The following is a 20,549-nucleotide window of genomic DNA, read 5'->3' as shown; positions in this document are numbered from 1 at the left end:
TGTTGCCCCAATCACAGTGTATTAAGTGGTCAGGGTTGCTATTCCTCCCTGGCATTTTTCTAATTGCGGGCCCTCCCCCAGAACTGGCTTCAGAGTCGTCCCTGGGGTCAGCGGGAGTGCTCCCCCTTTGGGGGAGAGGAGCAGGTGGAATACGGAACGACCTTAGACGAGTCCTTGGCCGTCTCGGCCTCAGTTTCCTTATCTGTGAAGTGAGAGGATTTAGGGCCCGCCGGCCTCGAAGGACTAACTCTCCGACTGCACCCGGGCTCCCCTAAACACTCGCGCCAGGAAGAAGCAGGCGGGCGGGCGGGCGACGGGGTCCCTCCCTCTGGGAAGCGCGGTTCCAGCAGGACGCGGCGGACCCCGCCCCCGCGTCCCGCCCACTGCCGGTCGCCAGGCGCGGGGAGGGCCGGGCTTCCGCCCTCCACGTTGTTGTTCCCGATTTGGGCCACGCCCCCAGGGCCTTGGCTGCGGGCGCTTCGTGTTCCCTGCCCGGGCCCCGGCCCCAGAGCAAAGGGTGGCCCATGGGGTGGCACAGTCCGTGTCTCCACCCACATCGAATACGCGTGGACAAAGACTGGGGTTTAGGGGAAGGAAATATAAAGGTTTGGTTTTAAATGGAGGGTGGCGAAAAGGAATGGGGAGGCCAGGGCATGACTGCGGGATTTCCCTTACGGCGTCCCACCCTGGGTTCGCCCAGTGGCCCCATCCGCACCCGCGAATGTGACCTGCAGACACTGGCCCTTTAAACCGAAGGCTGGCGGCGCGGGGTGTCCATGTGGAGCTGCTCCATGCCGTGTTGTCCTGCCCGCCCATTGGCCCGCAGCCCGGTGACGTCGCCTAATAGGATGCGAACGCACTGCGGGGGGAGGAACGGAGACAAAACGCGGAGCCGGACTCTCGCTCCGCTCCTTCCGCTGGTTCTCTGACAGTCTCCAGCCGCCGGCAGCTCCGCCCAGGGGCGGATCCCGGGGGAATTGCGACAGCCGGGCGATTGCGGGATTTAGGTCGCGAGTGGGTGGAGCGTGGAGACCCAGGGTCAGGCCAGTCTCTGCCATTCCCAAGGTTTCCCTGACCCGGAATATCCTGATTGGAGCTCTGTTAAATCTTGAATTGTTCATCCTTCCCTCCCTCCAGCAGGACAGATTTCGTCGTGAACGACCCAAACGCGCCGCCCCGGCCCAACTTGTGGCTTGCAGCAGGGGCGGGGCCAGCTGGAAAGCGGAACCACGGCGCGCACACCCGGCTCTGACCTCTCCCTCCCTGCCCGGGCCACGTGTGCGCGCGCCGGCTCCGGTGGGCGGGGCCAGCAGCGCAGGGCCCGCCCCTCCCTTCGCGAGACGCCGCGGCCCTGCGGGCGGGGGCTCCGGTCCGGGCTTTGGCTGTGGCCCCGGTGTAGTAGCGGGGGCGGCGGCCGGGGGCAGCGCGGCTCCTTCCCTTGTTGTGTGTGTCGGTGCCTCCTCGCCATCTTGTTGCAAAGCCCTTTCTTGTCGGCGGGACTCCCGGGGGCCGCGGGGCGGGAGGCATCGGAAGGGAGGTAGAGAGGGAGGGGAAGAAGGGAGGCAGTGCCGCCTTTTTTTTTTTTTGCACCCATTTTTTTTAATTTGCAATTTTATATTTTGCAAATATTTTAAGAGACATTGATTTTTCTCCCCGTGCTCCCCCGTTCTTCCCTGCGGAGTGCACTGCGCCGCCCAGCCCTGTCGCCCCCCGGAGGTGATCCCTCCCTCCTGCCTGCCCGCCAGCCTGACCTGTGCCCGGCTCGCGGGCCGCAGCCTCGGCCCCGGCGCGCCCCCGGCAGCTCTCGGCGCGATGAGCATAGAGACGCTACTGGAGGCGGCCCGCTTCCTGGAATGGCAAGCGCAGCAACAACAGAGAGCACGTGGTGAGCGGCCGGGCTGGGCCCCTGGGGCACCGGGGAAGGGGAAGCGAGTGACCCCGGTCCCCGAACCCACGCGAAACCGCGGACAGGGCCCCCTCCCGGGCGGCCCGCGGAGCCTGGCAGCGCACGGCTCCCCGCGAGAGCCGCCGCCCGGGGAGGGGTGATGTGGGCAGTGAAATTAATTAATGAAGTCATTAACATGCAGCGAGGGACCTGGCTCCTGCGGGCGCCACCCCGGCTGCCTGGCACTCCTGTGCCCCTTCCGTGGGGGGCTGCTTTTGCGTGGGCCAGCGGAGCCCTCGGTGGCACTGAGGATGTGTGAGCCGGGGGGTGGGGTGAGGAATGGTGTTGCGTGGGGGTGGCAGGCTCGCGTGTGCGTGCGTGTGTGCACGGGGGATGTGTGATGTGAGCCTCGGGAAAAGCAGATGAACGGACGTGTACACGGGCGTGTGTATAGCACACGAGTGGGCGTGTGTGTAACGGAGTGGGGGTGGGGACTACTCTACGCCGAGCAGCTCTTCGGCTTCCCTGGCCCCGTGGGGAGGGTGCGGGGGGCGCTCCCGGCAGATCTACGCGCCGCTTGGGGCGGAGGCGGCCTTTGCAGAATGAAATGACATCGCGTGTCTTATGATCCTGGCCAGCCCCGCCTGACCCCGCCTCCCAGAGCTGGGCTGGGCCGCGCGTCCGGGGTTTGGGTGAAAGCCGGGCTGCTTGGGCGTTTGCGAAATGGCCCGCGGGTCGCTGGGGGGCAGCCCCCGGGTCCCCCTCGCTGCGCCCCGCTTTAGCCAGTGTGGAATGTGGCGTGTCTGCGCGTTCCAAACCCGCTCTCGCCTGGAATGTTGCGTGTGCCTGCGTTCCGAGCCCGTTGGTTACACCGGGTGGTGACGTGGACGGGCTCCGCCCCCGACCACGTGCACCGGGGACACTCCTGCTGGGGACGGCGCGGCCCGGCCCCTCCTCACCGCCTCGCGCTCGGCTGGGGGCGGGGCTTGGGCGGGGCTGGCAAGGGGCCTTGCGCTGGGTTGGGCCCGGGCGCGGGCCCCGGCCTCTGGGCACCTCCCAGGGAGAGCCTTTGCCCTGCGAGGGAGGAGCCGAGCTCACCTGTCGGCTCTCGCCCCTAACCTCCTGTGTTTGATCCCGAGAGCAAGGGAAATCCTCAGAATCGCAGGGCGACGAGACATTTAGAGCTCACATTTTTCCACCGACCCCCAGAACGTTCCAACCATGCCCCCTGGTATCACCCGGGGCCACGCTGGAATGAGCCAGGTTGAGAAAGAAACTTCGGCGCTTCCTCTAAAGGGAAGAGACTAATGACTCCCATCTTCACGCGCCCTGTTGGTGGTCCCTGGCTTCAGGGTGCTGCAGAGGGGCTGGGGGGAAAGATCTCCCTTTTCCAGGGTGCTGCCAGAGCCTCGGCTCTGGAACGGTGTGTGTGCAGGACCCGGGGACTCCTGTGCCCTCCCCGCCCCCCAGAATCCCCCGGCAGGGTTGGTTGTGGTGGAGAGAGTGCTTCGCCCTCCTTTCCTTTCTCTCTGCCTATTGTTGCTTCAATGATGAGTCATGCAGGAGGTAGTAGTGTGTTGTGTGCGCGCGCGCCGCCGTGTGCTGCCGCCGCGGCGGGCGGTGAGGCGGGGAGCGGGGAGCGGCAGCGGGCAAGGGGCGGGGGAGCTGCGGGGCTGCCGGCCTAGTCGGGGCGACCGGCCTCTCAAGGTCAGGAGTCACTGGAAATATGTGAGACCCAGATGCCTGGGTTTTGCAGAAGTGATGGGCGGGGACGTCATCAACACTCCCCGCCTGTTGCCTTGGGGGTTCAGAGCAGGGTCTGGCAGTGGAGAGTGCCCGTGGTGACCAAGAATGTCCTACGTTTGGGCACAGGGGTCAGGGGAAGACCGTGCACAAGGTTCGGAGAGACTAAGTCACCTGCTGCCGCCACCAACACGTTGCAGTTCGAGTACCCACTGTGTTTAGGCCGAGTTCAGCGGCCTGGTCACCGCTGCTTGGTGTTGGTCAGAGGTCTTTGGAGATGAGTGGGTACGGAAAGCCAGATCTACTCAAAAACTCATGTACAGGTGGCCAGAACCGGTCCCAGCAGTTTCACCTCCAGAATTCATTTTCTTCTCCCTCTTGACGTTCTGTCCTCTGAGCTGGGGCAGGACGAACGGGAGGGAAGGGCATGGTAGGTGAACCTGCTGACCAGAACGCTTTCCCAGGACCTAGGGAAGGGTGAACTTGCTGACCAGAACACTTTCCCAGGACCTAGGGAAGGGTGAACTTGCTGACCAGAACGCTTTCCCAGGACCTAGGACTAGCTCTGGACAGGGATCCTCTTGTCCATTCTCCCTTTCAACCGCAAGCATGGGTTTCTGACCTAGACCAGCCAGTTTGCTCACATGAGGACCCTGCAGATGTGTGTGCCTGTGAGAGAGAGAGGAAAGGGCAGAGCTATCCTGGTGCTCAGCTGGAGGGCCTGGCATGGTCATTCCAGTGTTGATGGAGGTGGCTCAGATGCAACTCTTCTGCCCTGTTTGGAGGGAGCTGGTTGGAGTGTCCAGAGGCTCCTGACCAACTCTCCAAGGCTTACCCTGGGCCTGCCTTAGACACCAAGCCCCTGTTTATCGAGCAGATGGGACAATTCCTGTGGCTGCTGGGGCCCACCAGTGTGGGCTCCTCCACCCCTAGCCCTGTGCCTGCAGAGCGCCTGGGCCACAGTCGCTTGGGAAGGTTGAAGGGAGCACACTGCCCATGCTCTTGAGTGTGGGCTGAAGCCTTGGCCGCTGGGTCACTGCAGAAGGGCCATGCTAAATTCTTCGGGGGCAGCTTCTGGGTGGAGCCCAGGGAGGCATGTGAGGGGGTGCACTGTCTGGTGGATGCACAGAACATTCTTTTAAAGAGCATAAGCCCAGGGCGCTCCTGAGGGAGCAGCAGGCACCACCAGTTTGGCGGTTCTCCAGTGCACAGGGAGAGGGTTGCCGCTGGGTGGCAAGGGGCAGGAAGCTCTGGTGGGCTGGATCTGGCCCCGGGGCAGCTCCTCTTCCTCACCACCCCTGGAACTTCCTCATGCTGCTCCAGGTGTAACTGGGTCCTTCCTGGCACCTGTGAGGTGTACCTGCCTGGTTCTGGGTGAGAGAGGGCAGGTGAGAAGGAGGTTGCTACCTCCCAGGTGAGCTTTGGGCTGCTTTAAAATATGGGGAATGGGGGTTGGCTTGCACTCTAGGGTCCCGCCTGTCCTTGTGACTCAGGGAGGGCCCTGATCGTCCCTCTGCCTATAGAGAGTAGAGGACATGTCTCAAGGCCAATGAAAAGTTAGGTCTGTCAGCCAAAGGGATGGAGGTGGGGGCTGTGTTAAGGCCTGGGATCCAGAGTCTTGTCCTGGGGTAGGGGAAGGGGCTGGGGACAACAGAGGCTGCACCCAACTGAGAAGGGCCCTGTCACTGGAACTCAGCAGGCTGCTTGGCCAGTGCAGTCTGTGGGAAGCGGAGCGCAGGGCTGGTTTTCTCCCGGGCGGTAACCTAAGGTAACCTCCAGTGCCCCGCACTGGAGCAGGCCTGCACCGGCCTGGCATCGCCCCTTCCCGAAGGGCTAGTGAGATCTGGAAGAGACCCGCTGGCTGGCCCAGCCCCTGAACTCTGGCTGCTGGGAAACCACTGAGGCTTCCCCTCCCAGGACGCTTCCCCCTCCGCTTCCTCCTCGGCCTCTTCCCTCTTCGGGAGGGCGGGGCTGGGAGCAGGCCTGGCTCAGACTCCAGTTGTTGATTGGCCAAAGGGCCTGAGACCTCAAGTTTTCTGAGGCCTCTGAGCCAGTTAGAGTGTGGGAGGTGGGTGCTCCCCTCCTCAGGGGGCTTTGGCCGACTCCAGTCCCCCGCACCACCCCTTGCCCAGGTGTTTGGGGCGTGTCCACCAGCCCCAGCTGTCTGCTGCGTTCGTCAGCGGAGCGGGGCATCCGGGGCCAGAGGAGAGGGCTGCTTGTCCTGGCGGCTCCCTGGCCTGGGGGCTGCAGACTCCAAGGGCCTGGGCCAGCCCCGTAGCCAGGGAACCAGAATGGTGGGGCCTGGGAGAGGACGGGGCAGGCTGGAGATGGAGGTGCCTCCCCTTCCCCTGTTCGCAGCCAGCTCCTGAGTGGGCCTTGCCTTCCTGCTGGACTTTCAGCAGAGATGCTGAGCGGATGGTAGGGTGCACTGCCCTGCTCAGCCCCTACTGAAGAGCCCAGTCTCTTCTTGTTTGGGAGAAATGGCCGCTGCTGTGCCTCTTCCTCCTCAGCTGCCCTCTCTCACCCTGAACCAGGCAGGTGCACTTTCCCCGGTGCCTGGCTGGACTGCTTGGGTATTTGTGGTGTCTCAGGCTGAGCGGGTGTCACTGAGGGTGTCAGAGGACGCGTTGGGCCTGGAGGACGGGACATGCTGGCGCTGCTGCTGCTGATGGTGGGGATGTTGGGGATTTGGGAGAAATGAGTTTCAGCACGACAAGGGTCAGAGAGGGACTAAGTGTGTTTGTTGAATGGTCCCTGAGGAAAACAGGCATTGGGACCTAGCCTCGGGGTCAGGAGTGCTGGGCTGTTTCCACATGTGTGAAATGAGGGTGGTGTCCCTGTCCTGCCTGTGATGTGACGTGGGGCTCTTGTGACGATCCAGGGAGTGTGAATGTGTGCGAGGCACTTCCTTGTGAGCACGGCAAGCGCCCGCCAGGGGTCAGGAGGCTTGCTGTGGGACCTGCAGCAAATCACTTTGCTCGCTGAGCTTCACTGCCTTCGTCTGTGCCATGCAGGCACTGCCTGCCCTCTAGAAGGTGCTTGGTAAACATTGTTAAAGACCTTCCACGGAAGCTGGGATCTGTCAGCACACCCCCTTCTCTGGTGCGAAGTCTTGGGTGGCTGGGCCTCTGCCCGCCTCTCCCACCTCGGCCCTGTGGCTCCTGACCCTCGCTGCTCTCACCCGCCCTCCTCCTCACCCTGCAGGCTGGCAGGTGGCCTGCAGCACCCTCTGACAGCTCTGCTCCACCCTTCCCTTCCATGGCCACCTGTCTTGCCTGCAGCCCGGACTGTCAGCCCCCATGACTGTCCTCCTGTTCCCTGCTGGCAGGGACCAGGTCTGCTTGATTTGTTCACTGCTGTGCCCCCAGCGCTTTCCCCTGTGCCTGGCTGGACTGGTAGGCTATTTGTGGAGTCTCTCGCTGAGCAGGGGTATCACTGAGTACTGACTGGGCTAGGGTCAGAGGATGCGTTAGGACTGGAGGGCTGGGGCCCTGCTGAGACCCCCCCCTTGTGTTCTCTCTGCGTAGAGGAGCAGGAGCGGCTTCGCTTGGAGCGGGAGCGGGAGCAGGAGCAGAAGAAGGCCAATAGCCTGGCCAGGCTGGCACATGCCCTTCCTGTGGAGGAACCCCGCATTGAGGCACCACCCCTGCCTCTGTCTCCGCCGGCTCCCCCGCCCGCACCCCCACCACCACTTGCCACCCCTGCCCCACTGACTGTCATTCCTATTCCTGTGGTGACCAACTCCCCTCAGCCACTACCCCCACCCCCACCCTTGCCGCCGGCAGCCCAGCCTCTGCCCCTGGCGCCTCGTCAGCCAGCCCTGGTTAGCACCCCTGGACTCAGCATTAAGGAGCCTGCCCCCCTGCCCAGCAGGCCACAGGTGCCCACCCCTGCTCCCCTACTGCCGGACTCGAAGACCACCATTCCACCCACGGGCAGCCCCAAGCCTTTGCAGCCCCTCCCCACGCCTATCCTGACCATAGCACCACACCCTGGAGTCCAGCCTCAGCTGGCCCCCCAGCAGCCGCCCCCACCCACCCTTGGGACCCTGAAGTTGGCACCAGCTGAAGAAGTCAAATCCAGTGAACAGAAGAAGAGGCCAGGGGGGTGAGTGGGGTGTGGCAGGGTCGGGCTGCTGGGATGAATAGGAGAGCTGCCCATCCCCTGGGCTGTGTGCAAGACAAGGTACCCTCCCCGGGTGGGGCTTCAGAGGTGTGTCCTGCCTCCCCAGCCTAGAAGTGCCCCCTTTATTTGAACGCCGCCTCACTGTGCCCATCTCTATCCCGGGAAGGAACGTCCCATTACCCCCTGTTGCCAGGCTTCTGTGTTTTCTAACGCCCTCCAAGGCTGAGGCTTATGGCATTCCCAGGCCTCTGGACAGAGTATGGGCCTCTTGGGTGAGGGCGGGGGTCAACCGGCTGCTTCTGAGTCCCAGGAGCCCTCCTGTCTCCCTCCTGGTGGGACGGAAGGTGACAGGGGTTGTGATTATGAGCACAGATGTGCCCTGCAGGGAGTGGGCGCAGCATGGCACAGGGCGAACATCTCCCAAGCTGCTTTAAGACAATGCTGGGGACAAACAGCCTGTGGCAATTTTGGGGGGTGGCGGCGCGGGTCATCAGGAAGGCCGTCTCATCGAGTCCTCCTCCCTGAGCCTCCGGTCTGTCTGGGTTTCAGGATCGGAACCAGAGAAGTCCACAACAAATTGGAGAAGAACAGGTGTGTGTGCGCGTGTGTGGCCCGGGCCCCGCCGGCCCTCGGCCCCAGCTCCCCCGGGTCCTGCCTCCCCCCCATCCCAGCCCCGCCCCAGGCACCGCTGACCGGCGCTCGCCCCTCTCTCCAGGAGGGCCCATCTGAAGGAGTGCTTTGAGACCCTGAAGCGGAACATCCCCAACGTGGATGACAAGAAGACGTCCAATCTGAGCGTGCTGCGGACGGCGCTGCGGTACATCCAGGTATGGGGCCCGGAGGCCGGCGCCGCGCAGCTTCCTCCGCCCTCCCTCCGCCGCCCCTCCCCCGGCCGCGCCCCGCCCCGCCCTCCCGCCCCGGCGGCTCCCCCGCGCCTCCCTCCCGCCTCCACGCGGGCGCAGAGCACATGGCCCGGCTGACGTCAGCGGGGCTCCCTGCCCGCGAGGGCGCGCGTGCGCAGAGGAAGGAGCGGTTCCCCTCCCCCGCCGCTCCTGAGCCCCCGCAGCCTTGGTGTCCCGGGGGCCGTGAGGCGCGCACCGTGACGCTTGGTGCGAGTCCCGGTGGCGGCTCCCGTTCGCGCGTGTTGGTACAGCCGCTGGAGGGAAGGGCATGGGGCGGCCCGACGCCTCCTCCCCGGCCGCAGAGCCTGGGCGGGAGCCCAGATTTCGCCCGAATGTGTGTCGCTATTTGCGGGGAGGGTTGGGCGTGGTCCCCGTCCACGCTGCGGCGCGGGCCGAGCCCCATGTGCCCCGGAGGAGGAAGGTCCTCTCGGAGCGCGAGTGGAGGCGCCACGGCCCGAGTGTGGGGTTACGCCTGGGGCGGGGAAAACTGCGATTTGACTGGGCGGCAAACGGCCCCGGGGCAGCCGAGCCTGAAACACGTCACGCTTTCCTTCCTCCTGGGCTAAGAAAGGGGGAAGGGGGGTCCCTTTTTTCGGGGCCCTCCCGGCTGCGCGTCTCCTCCCTTTGGGCGTCGCTCCCTCTGCAGCGCTGGGGCCGGGGGCGCCGCCACGTCAGGCAGTTGCCATGGCGGCCTGAGCTTCGGTTTCCCTGGAAACCGGCGGGGCTTCCGCGCGCCGGGCCGGAGGCTGTGGGGGATGGGCCGGCGGCCGCCGAGACGGGGAGCCGTTGGGGATGGAGGGACGTGGGGCTCCCAGCCCGCGTGGGGCGGGGGGGCGGCGAGTCGGGACTCTCCCTGTCCACCCGCGGAGGAAGCTGCGGGGGCCGCGCGGGGTCACGGGTCCCGTGGGAGGGGTGGCGAGGAGGGTCCAGCGCGCGAGGAGCCAGCCGCGGGGCGCCGCCCCTCCCCCGGCCTCGACCGCGGGGTCACGGCCCTGAGGTAACCGGAGCCTGACTTGCTGAGGGAGGGGCGGAGGCGCTGCTTGCTTCGCGACTGCTCCAGGCGGGCGGCTCCCTCCCCGCCTCCCGCGAACGCGCCCTTCCGCCCGCCCTCCCGGCCAGGGGGCGGAGCTGGCGCGCCTCCAGGCCGCTTCCGGGCAGCGGGGAGGGGCGGGGCCGGGTTCGCGGATTGGCTGTCGCGGGCGGGGGCGGTGCTCCCGAGTTGCGGAGGGCCGTGCGGCTGGCGAGGGTGACGCAGGGAAGCCGCGGCCGCGTGGGTGCGCGCGTGCTTCGGGGTGGGGCCTCGGGGCGCCGAGCGGGAGAGGGGCCCGGAGGCCGCGACAGGCCGGTGGCTTATTTCTGGAATGGTTTTGCAGAACGTGGGCTTGGTTGTAGTTTAGTCGCAGGGCTGGCTGAGGGTGTTCGTGCAGACACTTCGCGGCAATCCCGACATTCACGTAGCTATTATTTTTGAGAAATAGGAAGGACGGCATGGCGAGTTCCTCTTTGCAGATACTACTTGCAGAGGGCGCCTTGCGTAACGTGTGGGTTTGGAAATGAATCGGAGGGAGACTCAGCGGCAGCCGCAGAAGGAAGCTCTTGAGGAGCTGGGCCCGCTGAAGTAGGAGCCCGGGTGGGCCCCAGGCTCTCCAGAAGGGACACCCATTCTGGTGCTGGTCCCAGAAGCAGGAAACTCGAAGGCCTGTCTACAAACCATTTATTCAATTATTCATTGAGGTGCTTGTAGCGAAGTCTCTGCTTCTGGGCAAATGGTGGCGAGCAAGTAAAAAACCTGGGTCTACGCTCTCCCAGGCTGGGCGTTGTGGCAGATGATGAACAAGTCACTCTACAGAAGACGGCCGTATAGGCATAATAGGAACCGGGCGGCAGGATCTGTTCTGGGGAGGGAGGATGGCTGTTCCTGAGGAAAGGACATTGAGACCTGCAGGATAAATCTGGGTGGGACGGAGCCCAGTGGAGGCCAGGAGCCCAGGTGCAGCCCAGCAGGAGGGAACAGGATGCTTTTTGGAAATAAGCCAGGCACGGTGGCTCGCACCTGAGTCCCAGCTACGCTACTCGGGAGGCCCAGGCAGTAAGAGCGCTTGAGCCTAGGGAGTTCGAGGACAGCCTGGGCCACAGAGTGAGACCTCCGTCTCTAAGAACAAACACGAACATGGTCAGGAGGGTTGTCACTCAGAGATGGGCAGAGTCAAGAGCTGGTCCTGGAGAGACCAGTGGGGCTGTGAAGACTGGGGGCTTTGTTTGTATGCTGAGAGCAGGAAGCTGTGGGAGGAAGGCAGTGGTCCCCAGCCAGAATGCAGAGTGGCTTGGAGGTGGCCAAAGATTTGAAGACAGCCACAGAAAAGTGGACAGAGACAAGAAAAATAGGTGCCAAACTGTGCATCCAGGTAGTCACAGAAAGGAAATGGGTTTAGAATGAAGCAATGTGGGTTAAAGTTAGACCCTGGGGAAATCTTGCAGGGGCCTCTAGGCCTGCGAAGAACTGGACTAGGTGAGAAGAGGAAGCTTTTGATCCATGTCACTCCCTGGCCCAGAACTACATCCTGCCCACAGGTGGGCTGAGTTCAGGACTGCTGCTTCCAGCCGCCAGCAGCCAGGTTCAAGTGAGAGCTGACTCACCTAGGGCCCCTTGACACAGCCTCAGAGCCAGGTAAAAAGCCACACGCAGGCTGGGCACGATGGCTCACGCCTATAATCCCAGCACTTTGGGAGGCCGAGGCGGGGCGGATCACCTGAGGTCAGGAGTTCGAGACCATCCTGGCCAACATGGCAAAACCCCGTCTCTACTAAAAATACAAAAATTAGTCCTGCCTGCTGGCATATGCCTGTAATCCCAGCTACTAGGGAAGCTGAGGCAGGAGAATCGCAGAACCCAGGAGGCGGAGGTTGCAATGAGCCAAGATCACACCACTGCACTCCAGCCTGTGTGACAGAGTGGGACTCTGTCTCCAAAAAACGAAAAGTCACACACAGGTGTGTGTGTGTGTGTAGGGGCAAGGGAGTTTCCTACTGTCTTCCTAGCAGAAAATGGAGAGAAACTGTGAAGGCCAGAATGACAGCGGGCTGTGTGTGGCCTGGGACTGGCAACAGAAGGTGTCGAGCTGCCGGGTTTCAGGCCAGTACAGAGCACGGCTCTACCTGGGTTATGTGCTGCAGGCCCTAATGGTTAGAGACACCTATCACTGGTGAGGGCAAGAATCTATGCAGGAGGGAGTGTGGGAAGCTGGCCTCACTGGTGGGTGGGGTTGGAGACTTTGCCAGGCCTAGTCAGGAAAAGCTGCTACAGAACAGCAAAAGTGCTCCTAGCGCAGCGATACCCAACCTTTTTGGCAACAGGGAGTCGTTTCCTGGAAGACCATTTTTCCATGGAGAGGGAGGGCGGGACTGGTTTCGGAATGGAAGTGTTCCACCTCCCAGCAGGCATTAGGCAGAGTGTCCTAAGGAGCACACAAAACCTAGACTCCTGGGGTGCACGGTTCACAGGAGGACTCCTGCTTCTGTGAGAATCGAATGTCCCACTGATCTGACAGGAGGCTGCGCTCAGGTGGTCCTGTGCCATCGCCGCTCACCACCTGCGTGCAGCCCTGTTCCTGAAAGGCCACGGACCACTACCTGGGGTTTGGGGACCCCCGCCCTAGGGCATGAAAGCAGGGAAACCTGGGTCTAATGGGTTACTGTCATTCTCCCTGTGATTCAGGGAACAGACAGGACAGAGGTGGAAAGGAACATGGTCACCAGGAGTCGGGACAGCACCCTTCCAGGTCCTCCCCCTGGGGTCGAGTAAGCACCCTGTGCGTAGCTCTTCCTGGCCGCCCGTGGGCTCTGGGATCTAAACAGACTATGCAGCCATCCTCACCTTCATTCACAGCTCAGACAGGGACAGTGTGTGTTGAGACAGAAAGACAAAACATATATATGTGAGAGACTTTGTATGAGCCAGTTCCTGATGAAGTCTTATCTGACAGCCTTGTATTTACTGCCCAGGCAGATGGGGCTCTTCTCATTTCACCCCCTCCTTTTTTTTCCTGAGACAAAACTTAATAGAAATTTTGTTTGCAGTTCTTAGCATTCTTAGTGTAAGCCGATCTGGGACCCATTGCCCACCAGAAGTGGCCCAGTCCTGGTGCAGGGAGAAAGGGAGGGTAGAGTGGGAAGAACCCCATTTTTCCTCAGGGCCAGGGAGCTGGAGACGCTACCCCCTTCTGCCTCTGGGCTCCAGGAAGGAGAGCAGATGGACTCTCAGGCCTATGGCTCCTCCTACACACCACTGCCCCCCAGGTTGGAGGAGAGTGAGAGATACAGGGAGAGAAGGGGACAGAGGCAAGAAAAGATGTTGATCAAGAAAGATGAGAACCAGGGGTGAGGGCTGACGGAGAATCAAAGATAAAACACCAGTAGGCTGGGCGCGGTGGCTCATGCCTGTAATCCCAACACTTTGGGAGGCCAAGGCGGGCAGATCACCTGAGGTCGGGAATTCAAGACCAGCCTGACCAACATGGAGAAACCCTGTCTCTACTACAAATACAAAATTAGCCGGGTGTAGTGGCGCATGCCAGTAATCCCAGCTACTCGGGAGGCTGAGGCAGGAGAATCGCTTGAACCTGGGAGGCAGAGGTTGCGGTGAGCCGAGATCATGCCACTGCATTCCAGCCTGGGCAACAAGAGTGAAACTGTTTGAAAAAAACAAACAGGCCGGGCGCGGTGGCTCACGCCTGTAATCCCAGCACTTTGGGAGGCCGAGGCGGGCGGATCACAAGGTCAGGAGATCGAGACCACGGTGAAACCTCGTCTCTACTAAAAATACAAAAAATTAGCCGGGCGCGGTTGTGGGCGCCTGTAGTCCCAGCTACTCGGGAGGCTGAGGCAGGAGAATGGCGGGAACCCGGGAGGCGGAGCTTGCAGTGAGCTGAGATCCGGCCACTGCACTCCAGCCTGGGCGACAGAGCGAGACTCCGTCTCAAAAAAAATAAATAAATAAAAATAAAAATAAAAAATTGAGAGAGAGTGGGGGAGGGGAATAAAACAAAAATCTACCGCAAATGCAAACCAGCCTGGAAGATGGTGTGGCGCCCGGAAGGTCTTGGAGGCTGGAGGATGTGAAATACAGGACGACAGTGGGGGAGGTAGGGGCTCAAATGTGGTCTTGGAGCACGGGCAGATAAGATCTAGGGGGTAAGGAGAGGAGGATCCATGTGTGATGAGGGCAGACAGGGTTCAGAGAGGAAAACCAAGGCCAGCTGGTGAGTTTTGTATGTGAAAAGCCCGCGGGCCCTGCACCTGGGCATGACCAGTAAGCCTGGGAAGCTAGGAGCTCAAGAGCAGGCCAAGAAAGGGACTCGGAAGGCAGCAAGGACACACGTGTTGGCATTGCTGGTGGACATAGCGGTTATGACATGCTTGGGCAGAAAGCTGCCAGCAGGGAGGTCTGTGAGACTTAAAAGAGTAGGATTTAAAAGAGTGTCAGGTCGGAGCACAGGAAAGACCTTGAGTGTGGAGGGGAGCTGGGTCATGGGACGCAAGAGCCATTTCTCATGGATCCGTTTAGCCCAAGTACAGGTGTAGACAGGGGCACATTCCTAGGCTTGGGGGTTTTTCAGCCTGGGGAGTCTGGAGGGCAGTGGGCAGGGTGATGGGGAGCAGCATGTAGGTGGAGCCTTGTCGAGAAGCGTCATGCACAGTGGAGAGTCGTCCAGGAGGTCGGGGAGCAGGTGCGGACCAGCAGCCAGGAAGGAGGCGATCCCTGGACATGAGACGGGGCGAGGTTGTGTCACTGCCTGTTGGGTCATCCTCCAAGGATGTTGAAGTTACCAGGGAGACAAGTGAACCAGGAGGTCGAAGCGGAGGATCCTGGGGTTCTGTAGACGGTAGCTCGTGGCATCAGTGACCGAGCAGAGGTGTGGAAAGTGGATAGGCTGCTGGGGGAGGGATGGGGCCAGAGGCGGAGAAGCCCTGAGGATGAGTTGTGGAGGACATGGAAGGACCCGCATGCCTGGTTGAGCTTGCTCCATTGGGGCCTGTCCCAGGAGCCCACACTCCCTGGGAGGAGCCTACACACGCTGGGCCCCCCGGGCAGGGGCATGGACCAGGACAGGTGTGGTCTCCAGCAGCCCCCGTCAGGCTGGGTCCCCTGGTTGCCACAGACTTGCCTCTGGGCCAGCTGACAGGAGAGGTTTGTGGGGACTTTGGGCCCCAAGGCTGCTGCTCAGGGCGTTCTGCTGTCCCGTACTCTGTACCCCAGTCCCTGAAGAGGAAGGAGAAGGAGTACGAGCATGAGATGGAGCGGCTGGCACGGGAGAAGATTGCCACGCAACAGCGGCTGGCAGAGCTCAAGCACGAGCTAAGCCAGTGGATGGACGTGCTGGAGATTGACCGCGTGCTGCGGCAGACGGGCCAGCCCGAGGATGACCAGGCCTCCACCTCCACCGCCTCTGGTGAGCCCCAGCCCCCGTGCTGGCCCCACAGTCCTCAGATGTTACACGTCAAATTCCAGCCTCCCTGGCCAGGCTCTTGCCTACTAGAAAAGATGGCCCCAGTCCCAGCCCCATCACATTCCCACGCCCCCATGAGCATCTACGCTTCCAGCCGCTTGCTTCCCCCGCCCTTCTGACCTGCTCCCTGCCCCTGTTCCCCACAGAGGGTGAGGACAACATAGACGAGGATATGGAGGAGGACCGGGCGGGCCTGGGCCCACCTAAGCTGAGCCATCGTCCCCACCCGGAGCTGCTGAAGTCCACCCTGCCACCCCCCAGCAGCCCTGCGCCTCTGCCTGTACACCCGCACCCTCACCCCCACTCCGTGGCCCTGTCTCCTGCCCACCTCCCCGTGCAGCAGCCGCAGCCACAGCAGAAGACCCCTCTGCCAGCCCCTCCTCCCCCACCGGCTGCCCCTGCCCAGACACTGGTGCCAGCTCCGGCCCATCTGGTGGCAACGGCTGGGGGCGGCTCCACGGTCATCGCCCACACAGCCACCACGCACGCTTCAGTCATCCAGACTGTGAACCACGTTCTGCAGGGGCCAGGCGGCAAGCACATCGCCCACATCGCCCCCTCGGCCCCCAGCCCTGCTGTGCAGCTGGCGCCTGCCACACCCCCCATTGGGCACATCACAGTGCACCCTGCCACCCTCAACCATGTGGCCCACTTGGGCTCCCAGCTGCCCTTGTACCCGCAGCCCGTGGCAGTGAGCCAGCCCGTGGCAGTGAGCCACATCGCCCACACCCTCTCGCACCAGCAAGTGAACGGCACAGCCGGCCTGGGGCCCCCGGCTACTGTCATGGCGAAGCCGGCCGTGGGGGCTCAGGTGGTGCATCACCCCCAGCTGGTGGGCCAGACCGTGCTCAACCCTGTGACCATGGTCACCATGCCCTCCTTCCCAGTCAGCACGCTCAAGCTGGCTTGAGGATGAGGCCACTCAGAGGCCCCCAGTGGGGACAGGGAGGGGGACCTGTCCCCCACTCTCTCACCCACCAGCTCCACACATTCCAGCCAGGCCCAGGCCCACCCCCCCCACCCACCCCCAGGCCTCCTAGGGGAAGGGGGTGCAAAGACTCTGAGCCAAGGGAGGGAAGGGCCACCCAGGGAGATGGGCACCGGGCAGGGGGCCACCCTACTGCACTAGGACTTGGTAAGATGACTCTGAGAAAATGCGAGACTCTGGTGGAACGTGCCACCTGTCCGGCCCAGTGCCAGCCCCAGCGCCGCTCCTGCTTCCCCTCCCTGCCCTCGGAAATCAGTGTGATGTGGACATCACGCTCCCTGACTTCTCCCCTGCCCTGCCCCACCTTCCTGTGCTGCTGCTGCTATTGCTGTCTGGTGAGGTGGCCCAGGCCCCCAGCTTTCTTCCGGAGCCTCAGTGTTTTCTTCCCAGGTCTTTGCAGGGGAAATGGGGGAAGCAGAACCGAAGCCACTTGGCCCAGAAAGCTGCCGACTGGGGTGATAAGGGGCCCTGCTCTGAGCACAGGTGACAGATCATAGGAAGTGGCTGGTCTGGAGTCCCACCCGGACAGGTGGGGCCCCAGCCTGGGGCTCTCTGACCCGGTTGCAGTCACTGTGATTCGTTACCGTAGAAACTACTTAAAATGATTCTCTACCAACAATAAACCAAACCCAGCCACTGCCAAACTTCCTGTGTCCTCAACCCAAGCCCTGCCACTGGGCTCTGGACCTCAGGAGGGCAGGCTGAGGTGGGGAAAGAAGGACTCGGCTGTCCTGCCCCCTTCCCTGTCTCCTGCAGCCTGGGTCTGGATGGGACGAGAGCCACTGGGCATCTGTCCCCAGTCCCTAGCTCTGGGCTTGGCTCTTGGCTTCCAGAAGGCAGCAAAGAGGGGCGCTGTCCTGCGTTCAGTCCCTGATCTCTGACCTCTGCTGAGTGCCGGGCACTCCTCCGAGGGACAGGTGGGCCTGGCGGCCTGTGGGGTTTGGGCGCCTCCTACAGTCTGGGAGACATGGACCAGCAGCTGGTCTTGTTTCCAGGAGCATAGAAGCCACATCGTTGAGGCATCAGAAAGGTAAAAACGCAGCGGCTTAGCTAAGCCCTAAGCCTGTCCCCAGGCCAACCCTGGGGCCTATACAGAACAGGGCTGGAGCTAGGCCTGCTGCTTCTGCTCCAGCCCTTTGCCTGTGTCCTCCTATTCCCTCAACACCCGGCTTCTCCAGGGGGCATTTTTGAGTGGGCCCTCCCCGGGGAGCTGCTGGGCAGCACCTTTCTCTGAGAAAAGGTCCTTGTTGGGTCAAGGACAGGGCTGAACGTGGAACGGGCAGGAGTCAGGGGCTCTGTGTTAGGGCGTGGCTTTCTCTGCCTCTGCCTGGGCCGCCTGCTTTGGCCTCTCCTTGTATGTGGATATTTATTACAAGTGGCCTTGTGTCAGACACGCTCAGCTGCCCACCTGGACACACACCAGTGGCCTTTCAGTGTAGCGGGAGGAAGCCAGTGTCCCTGGGTGTGAAGTTCACACTGATGGGCTGGGGCAGGGGCCTGGGCAGGCGAGGGGGCCAGGAGGGAGGGGACAGAGTTGAGGATTTCCTGGAGTGCCCTGCAGGCACAGAGGAGGTCAGCAAAGGTCTTGAATAGATTTTCTTTTGAAATAATCCTTAGATGCCTAAGAATTCCCTTCCCATTCCCTCCTGGTCCTGGACATCTCCCAGGGGACTGTTTCCTTATTTCTCTCTCCTGGTGTGGGTAAAGGGACAGTTACAAACCAGGTCATCACCCTCAGAGGCTGAGCCTTGTACCCACCCCAGCACAGCCACCTCCACCAGACCCCCTGGCTCTGGGAGAGCCAGCTTTGCTATTCCCATTGTGACAGCGATGGCAGGCCTGACCCACCGGACGGTCAGAGTAGCCTGTGGAGCTCGCCCCTCCCTCAGCCTGCCCACCTCTCCCTGCATCCTGAGGCCAGTGGCCCCCGGGCCTGCACAGATACCTCATCATCCACCTGCTGCCCCTCCCCGTCCCTGTCCCCCAGCAGTGGGGGCCTGCAAATCTAGTGCCGAATGACTATGTCCAGATTAGTGACGATGGGTGTTGCTGTTGTTCTTGTTGTCGTTTGTGAACGCTGTGATGCTGTGTGCCCAAGTGGGCAGCCACCACCCAGCCCTTCCTTGGGCGTCTCCCCCTGAGAGCTGTCAGGACCACATCTGTCCTCACCCTGTGGGACCGCCTGCCACTCCCTCCCTAGCCCTTCCAGCCTGGGACACACACACAAACACACACACACGCACACACACACATCTTACCTCTCATGCGTGTTTTACCTTTTGATGTTCAGAGTGGCTCACTGGCTGGGAGTCCTTACCTCGGGGAGAGGGGGAGGTTGGTTCCTTGGGGGGGCCAAAGGCAGGGAATGCCTGGAGGGTAACTTGGGGGGTCACCATGACCCCTTCTTTCTCCAGAAACAGCTGCTTCTCCCCCCATCCCAGGGTCCCACCCCCAACCCCCAAAGAGGTGGCCCTTGTTTACAGTGAGGACTCGGCCACTGTGTCTCTGTTTCCTGAAATATAAACTGTAGCGACCCCAGACTGTAGAGATTTTTATGTGTTTGGATACATCTGCTGTGTGGGAAAACAAAAACAAAAACTACAAAAACCCTAATTTTGTACATACTGTATTTTTACTATTGAACTGTATTCTAGTGGCTGTTCATGCTCCAAGACTTTAGTTACCGAGACATGAATACTATCCATGTAATAAGCACTTGCCTGGAATAAAATATAAAATTGAAATAAACCTGCACTGAAACCTGAGATGGAGCTGCCAACCTGCAGCATCTGGGTCATTTTATTGCAAAAGGAGGCAGAGGCCTGTAGGGAAGCGAGCGGCAGGAGCGGCGAGATCACCTGTCTCAACCCTGTCTGCCCAGCAGAGTCCTCCAGCAGCTCTGACCGGGTGCCTCGGCCGCTCCGAAAATGGCAGTTCTGGTCGGTCTGAAACTTCTGCAGAGTTTCCTATTTCCTCAGACCATTTTACAAGTATGATCTTGTTTCATCTTTCAACAGCCAAGTGAAGTAAATAAGCAAGACTTAGCCCCATTTTGGCAGATAAGGAAACAGGATTGAGGTGGCCCAGTGACTTGTCGAGGCCACACGGCTAGCTGGAGACTTCGTTGGAGCTGCAGTCAGACCTCTCCACTGGGTACAGAGTTCTCACCCAGCATCTGCCACCCTTTGTGGCACCCGGGGCCAGTGCTAGACTCGGATCCAGTAAAAAAGGTACAGGGGAGTTGCCCCAGGATCTGGGCACAGAGGGCAAGGGCTTCCTCAGAAGCTGCTGCCTGGGGTGTGGTTGTGACAGGTCAGCCGGGGAGTCCATACAGCTGGCCTCTAAGGGAAAGGAACAAGGGGGAGAAGAGGCTGGAGGTCAGGGGCCAAAGAGCTGTGTTCTCAGCCGGGCTGGGAGCCCCTTGTCCCTGCGGCTGTCTTCTCCCCATGGGCAGGCTGTCTCGGGAGGTGGCCGTGTGGGAAGTGAGGTCAGGAGGCCACTAGCTGGGCCTTGCTGGAGACCAGGCTGGCTGAGGGGACCCAGTTTCTCATTTCCACCCTGACAGTACCTGTCTGACTCCCAGTCCCCGCAGGGGAGACTGACTCTGCGTCTCTTCCTGAGGTGGGGTGGGTAGGGGTTACCCTTGAGGAAGGGAGTGGTGTCTTGGATCCTGTTCTCTGAAAGGGTTGACTTCAGAAAGTTCAGGCCGGGCGCGGTGGCTCACGCCTGTAATCCCAGCACTTTGGGAGGCTGAGGCGGGTGGATCACCGGAGGTCAGGAGTTCGAGACCAGCCTGGCCAACATGGCGAAACCCCGTCTCTACTAAAAATACAAAAATGAGCCGGGCGTGGTGGTGCCATAGTGCCAGCTACTCAGGAGGCTGAGGCAGGAGAATCATTTGAACCCGGGGGGCGGAGGCTGCAGTGAGCTGAGATCCTGCCACTGCACCCCAGCCCGGGAGACAGAGCAAGACGGTCTCAAAAAATTTTTTAAACTTTAAAATGAAAGTTCTGAATCCAGCCCTCCCCACGGCGCCTGCCCTTTTCACTTGTGAGACGCGGGCTCCCTCTGCTGGTAGCTCCCGGAAGAGCTGGGTCACTTCCATTGGCCCACTAGTGCCGCTTTAGGGAAGGGGTAGGGTGAGGTTAACCCTTCCTGGGTGCATACTCCGTGCCAGGCCCTGTGCCCACTGGGAACACGAATGAAGACCCTCCCCTGGCCGTGATGACTTGGCTGTCATCTGAGGGCTGTCACTAACTCTTTAGGCAGAAGCTGTACTCAAGGCTCCCCCTCACCCACAGCTCAGCTGGAGCTTGTAAGAAAGGGGCCTGTGGTCAGGATAAAGTATGAATCCAGGTGCATCCGTTTACCAGCTCCTGTTCTGTAAGAGACCTGACTTT

General features: G+C 61.5%; 2 protein-coding genes across 2 annotated transcripts; both read left to right on the top strand.

Moving 5' to 3' along the window:
* Positions 1-1,185: 1,185 nt before the first annotated feature.
* Positions 1,186-18,914, top strand: MNT (MAX network transcriptional repressor). Its single transcript, XM_003912080.5, has 6 exons — positions 1,186-1,885; positions 7,156-7,735; positions 8,303-8,344; positions 8,469-8,580; positions 14,912-15,104; positions 15,308-18,914. The coding sequence occupies exons 1-6, from the start codon at positions 1,813-1,815 to the stop codon at positions 16,069-16,071; spliced, it is 1,764 nt and encodes a 587-aa protein (XP_003912129.1). The 5' UTR covers positions 1,186-1,812; the 3' UTR covers positions 16,072-18,914.
* On the top strand, positions 8,617-13,069 carry LOC110741569. Its single transcript, XM_021928532.2, has one exon. The coding sequence runs from the start codon at positions 8,924-8,926 to the stop codon at positions 9,665-9,667; it is 744 nt and encodes a 247-aa protein (XP_021784224.2). The 5' UTR covers positions 8,617-8,923; the 3' UTR covers positions 9,668-13,069.
* Positions 18,915-20,549: the final 1,635 nt, after the last annotated feature.

The sequence above is a fragment of the Papio anubis genome, chromosome 17 (genome assembly GCF_008728515.1).
Source record: "Papio anubis isolate 15944 chromosome 17, Panubis1.0, whole genome shotgun sequence".
NCBI classification, from domain to species: Eukaryota; Metazoa; Chordata; class Mammalia; order Primates; family Cercopithecidae; genus Papio; species Papio anubis.
This window is presented reverse-complemented; position numbering and strand designations above follow the sequence as displayed.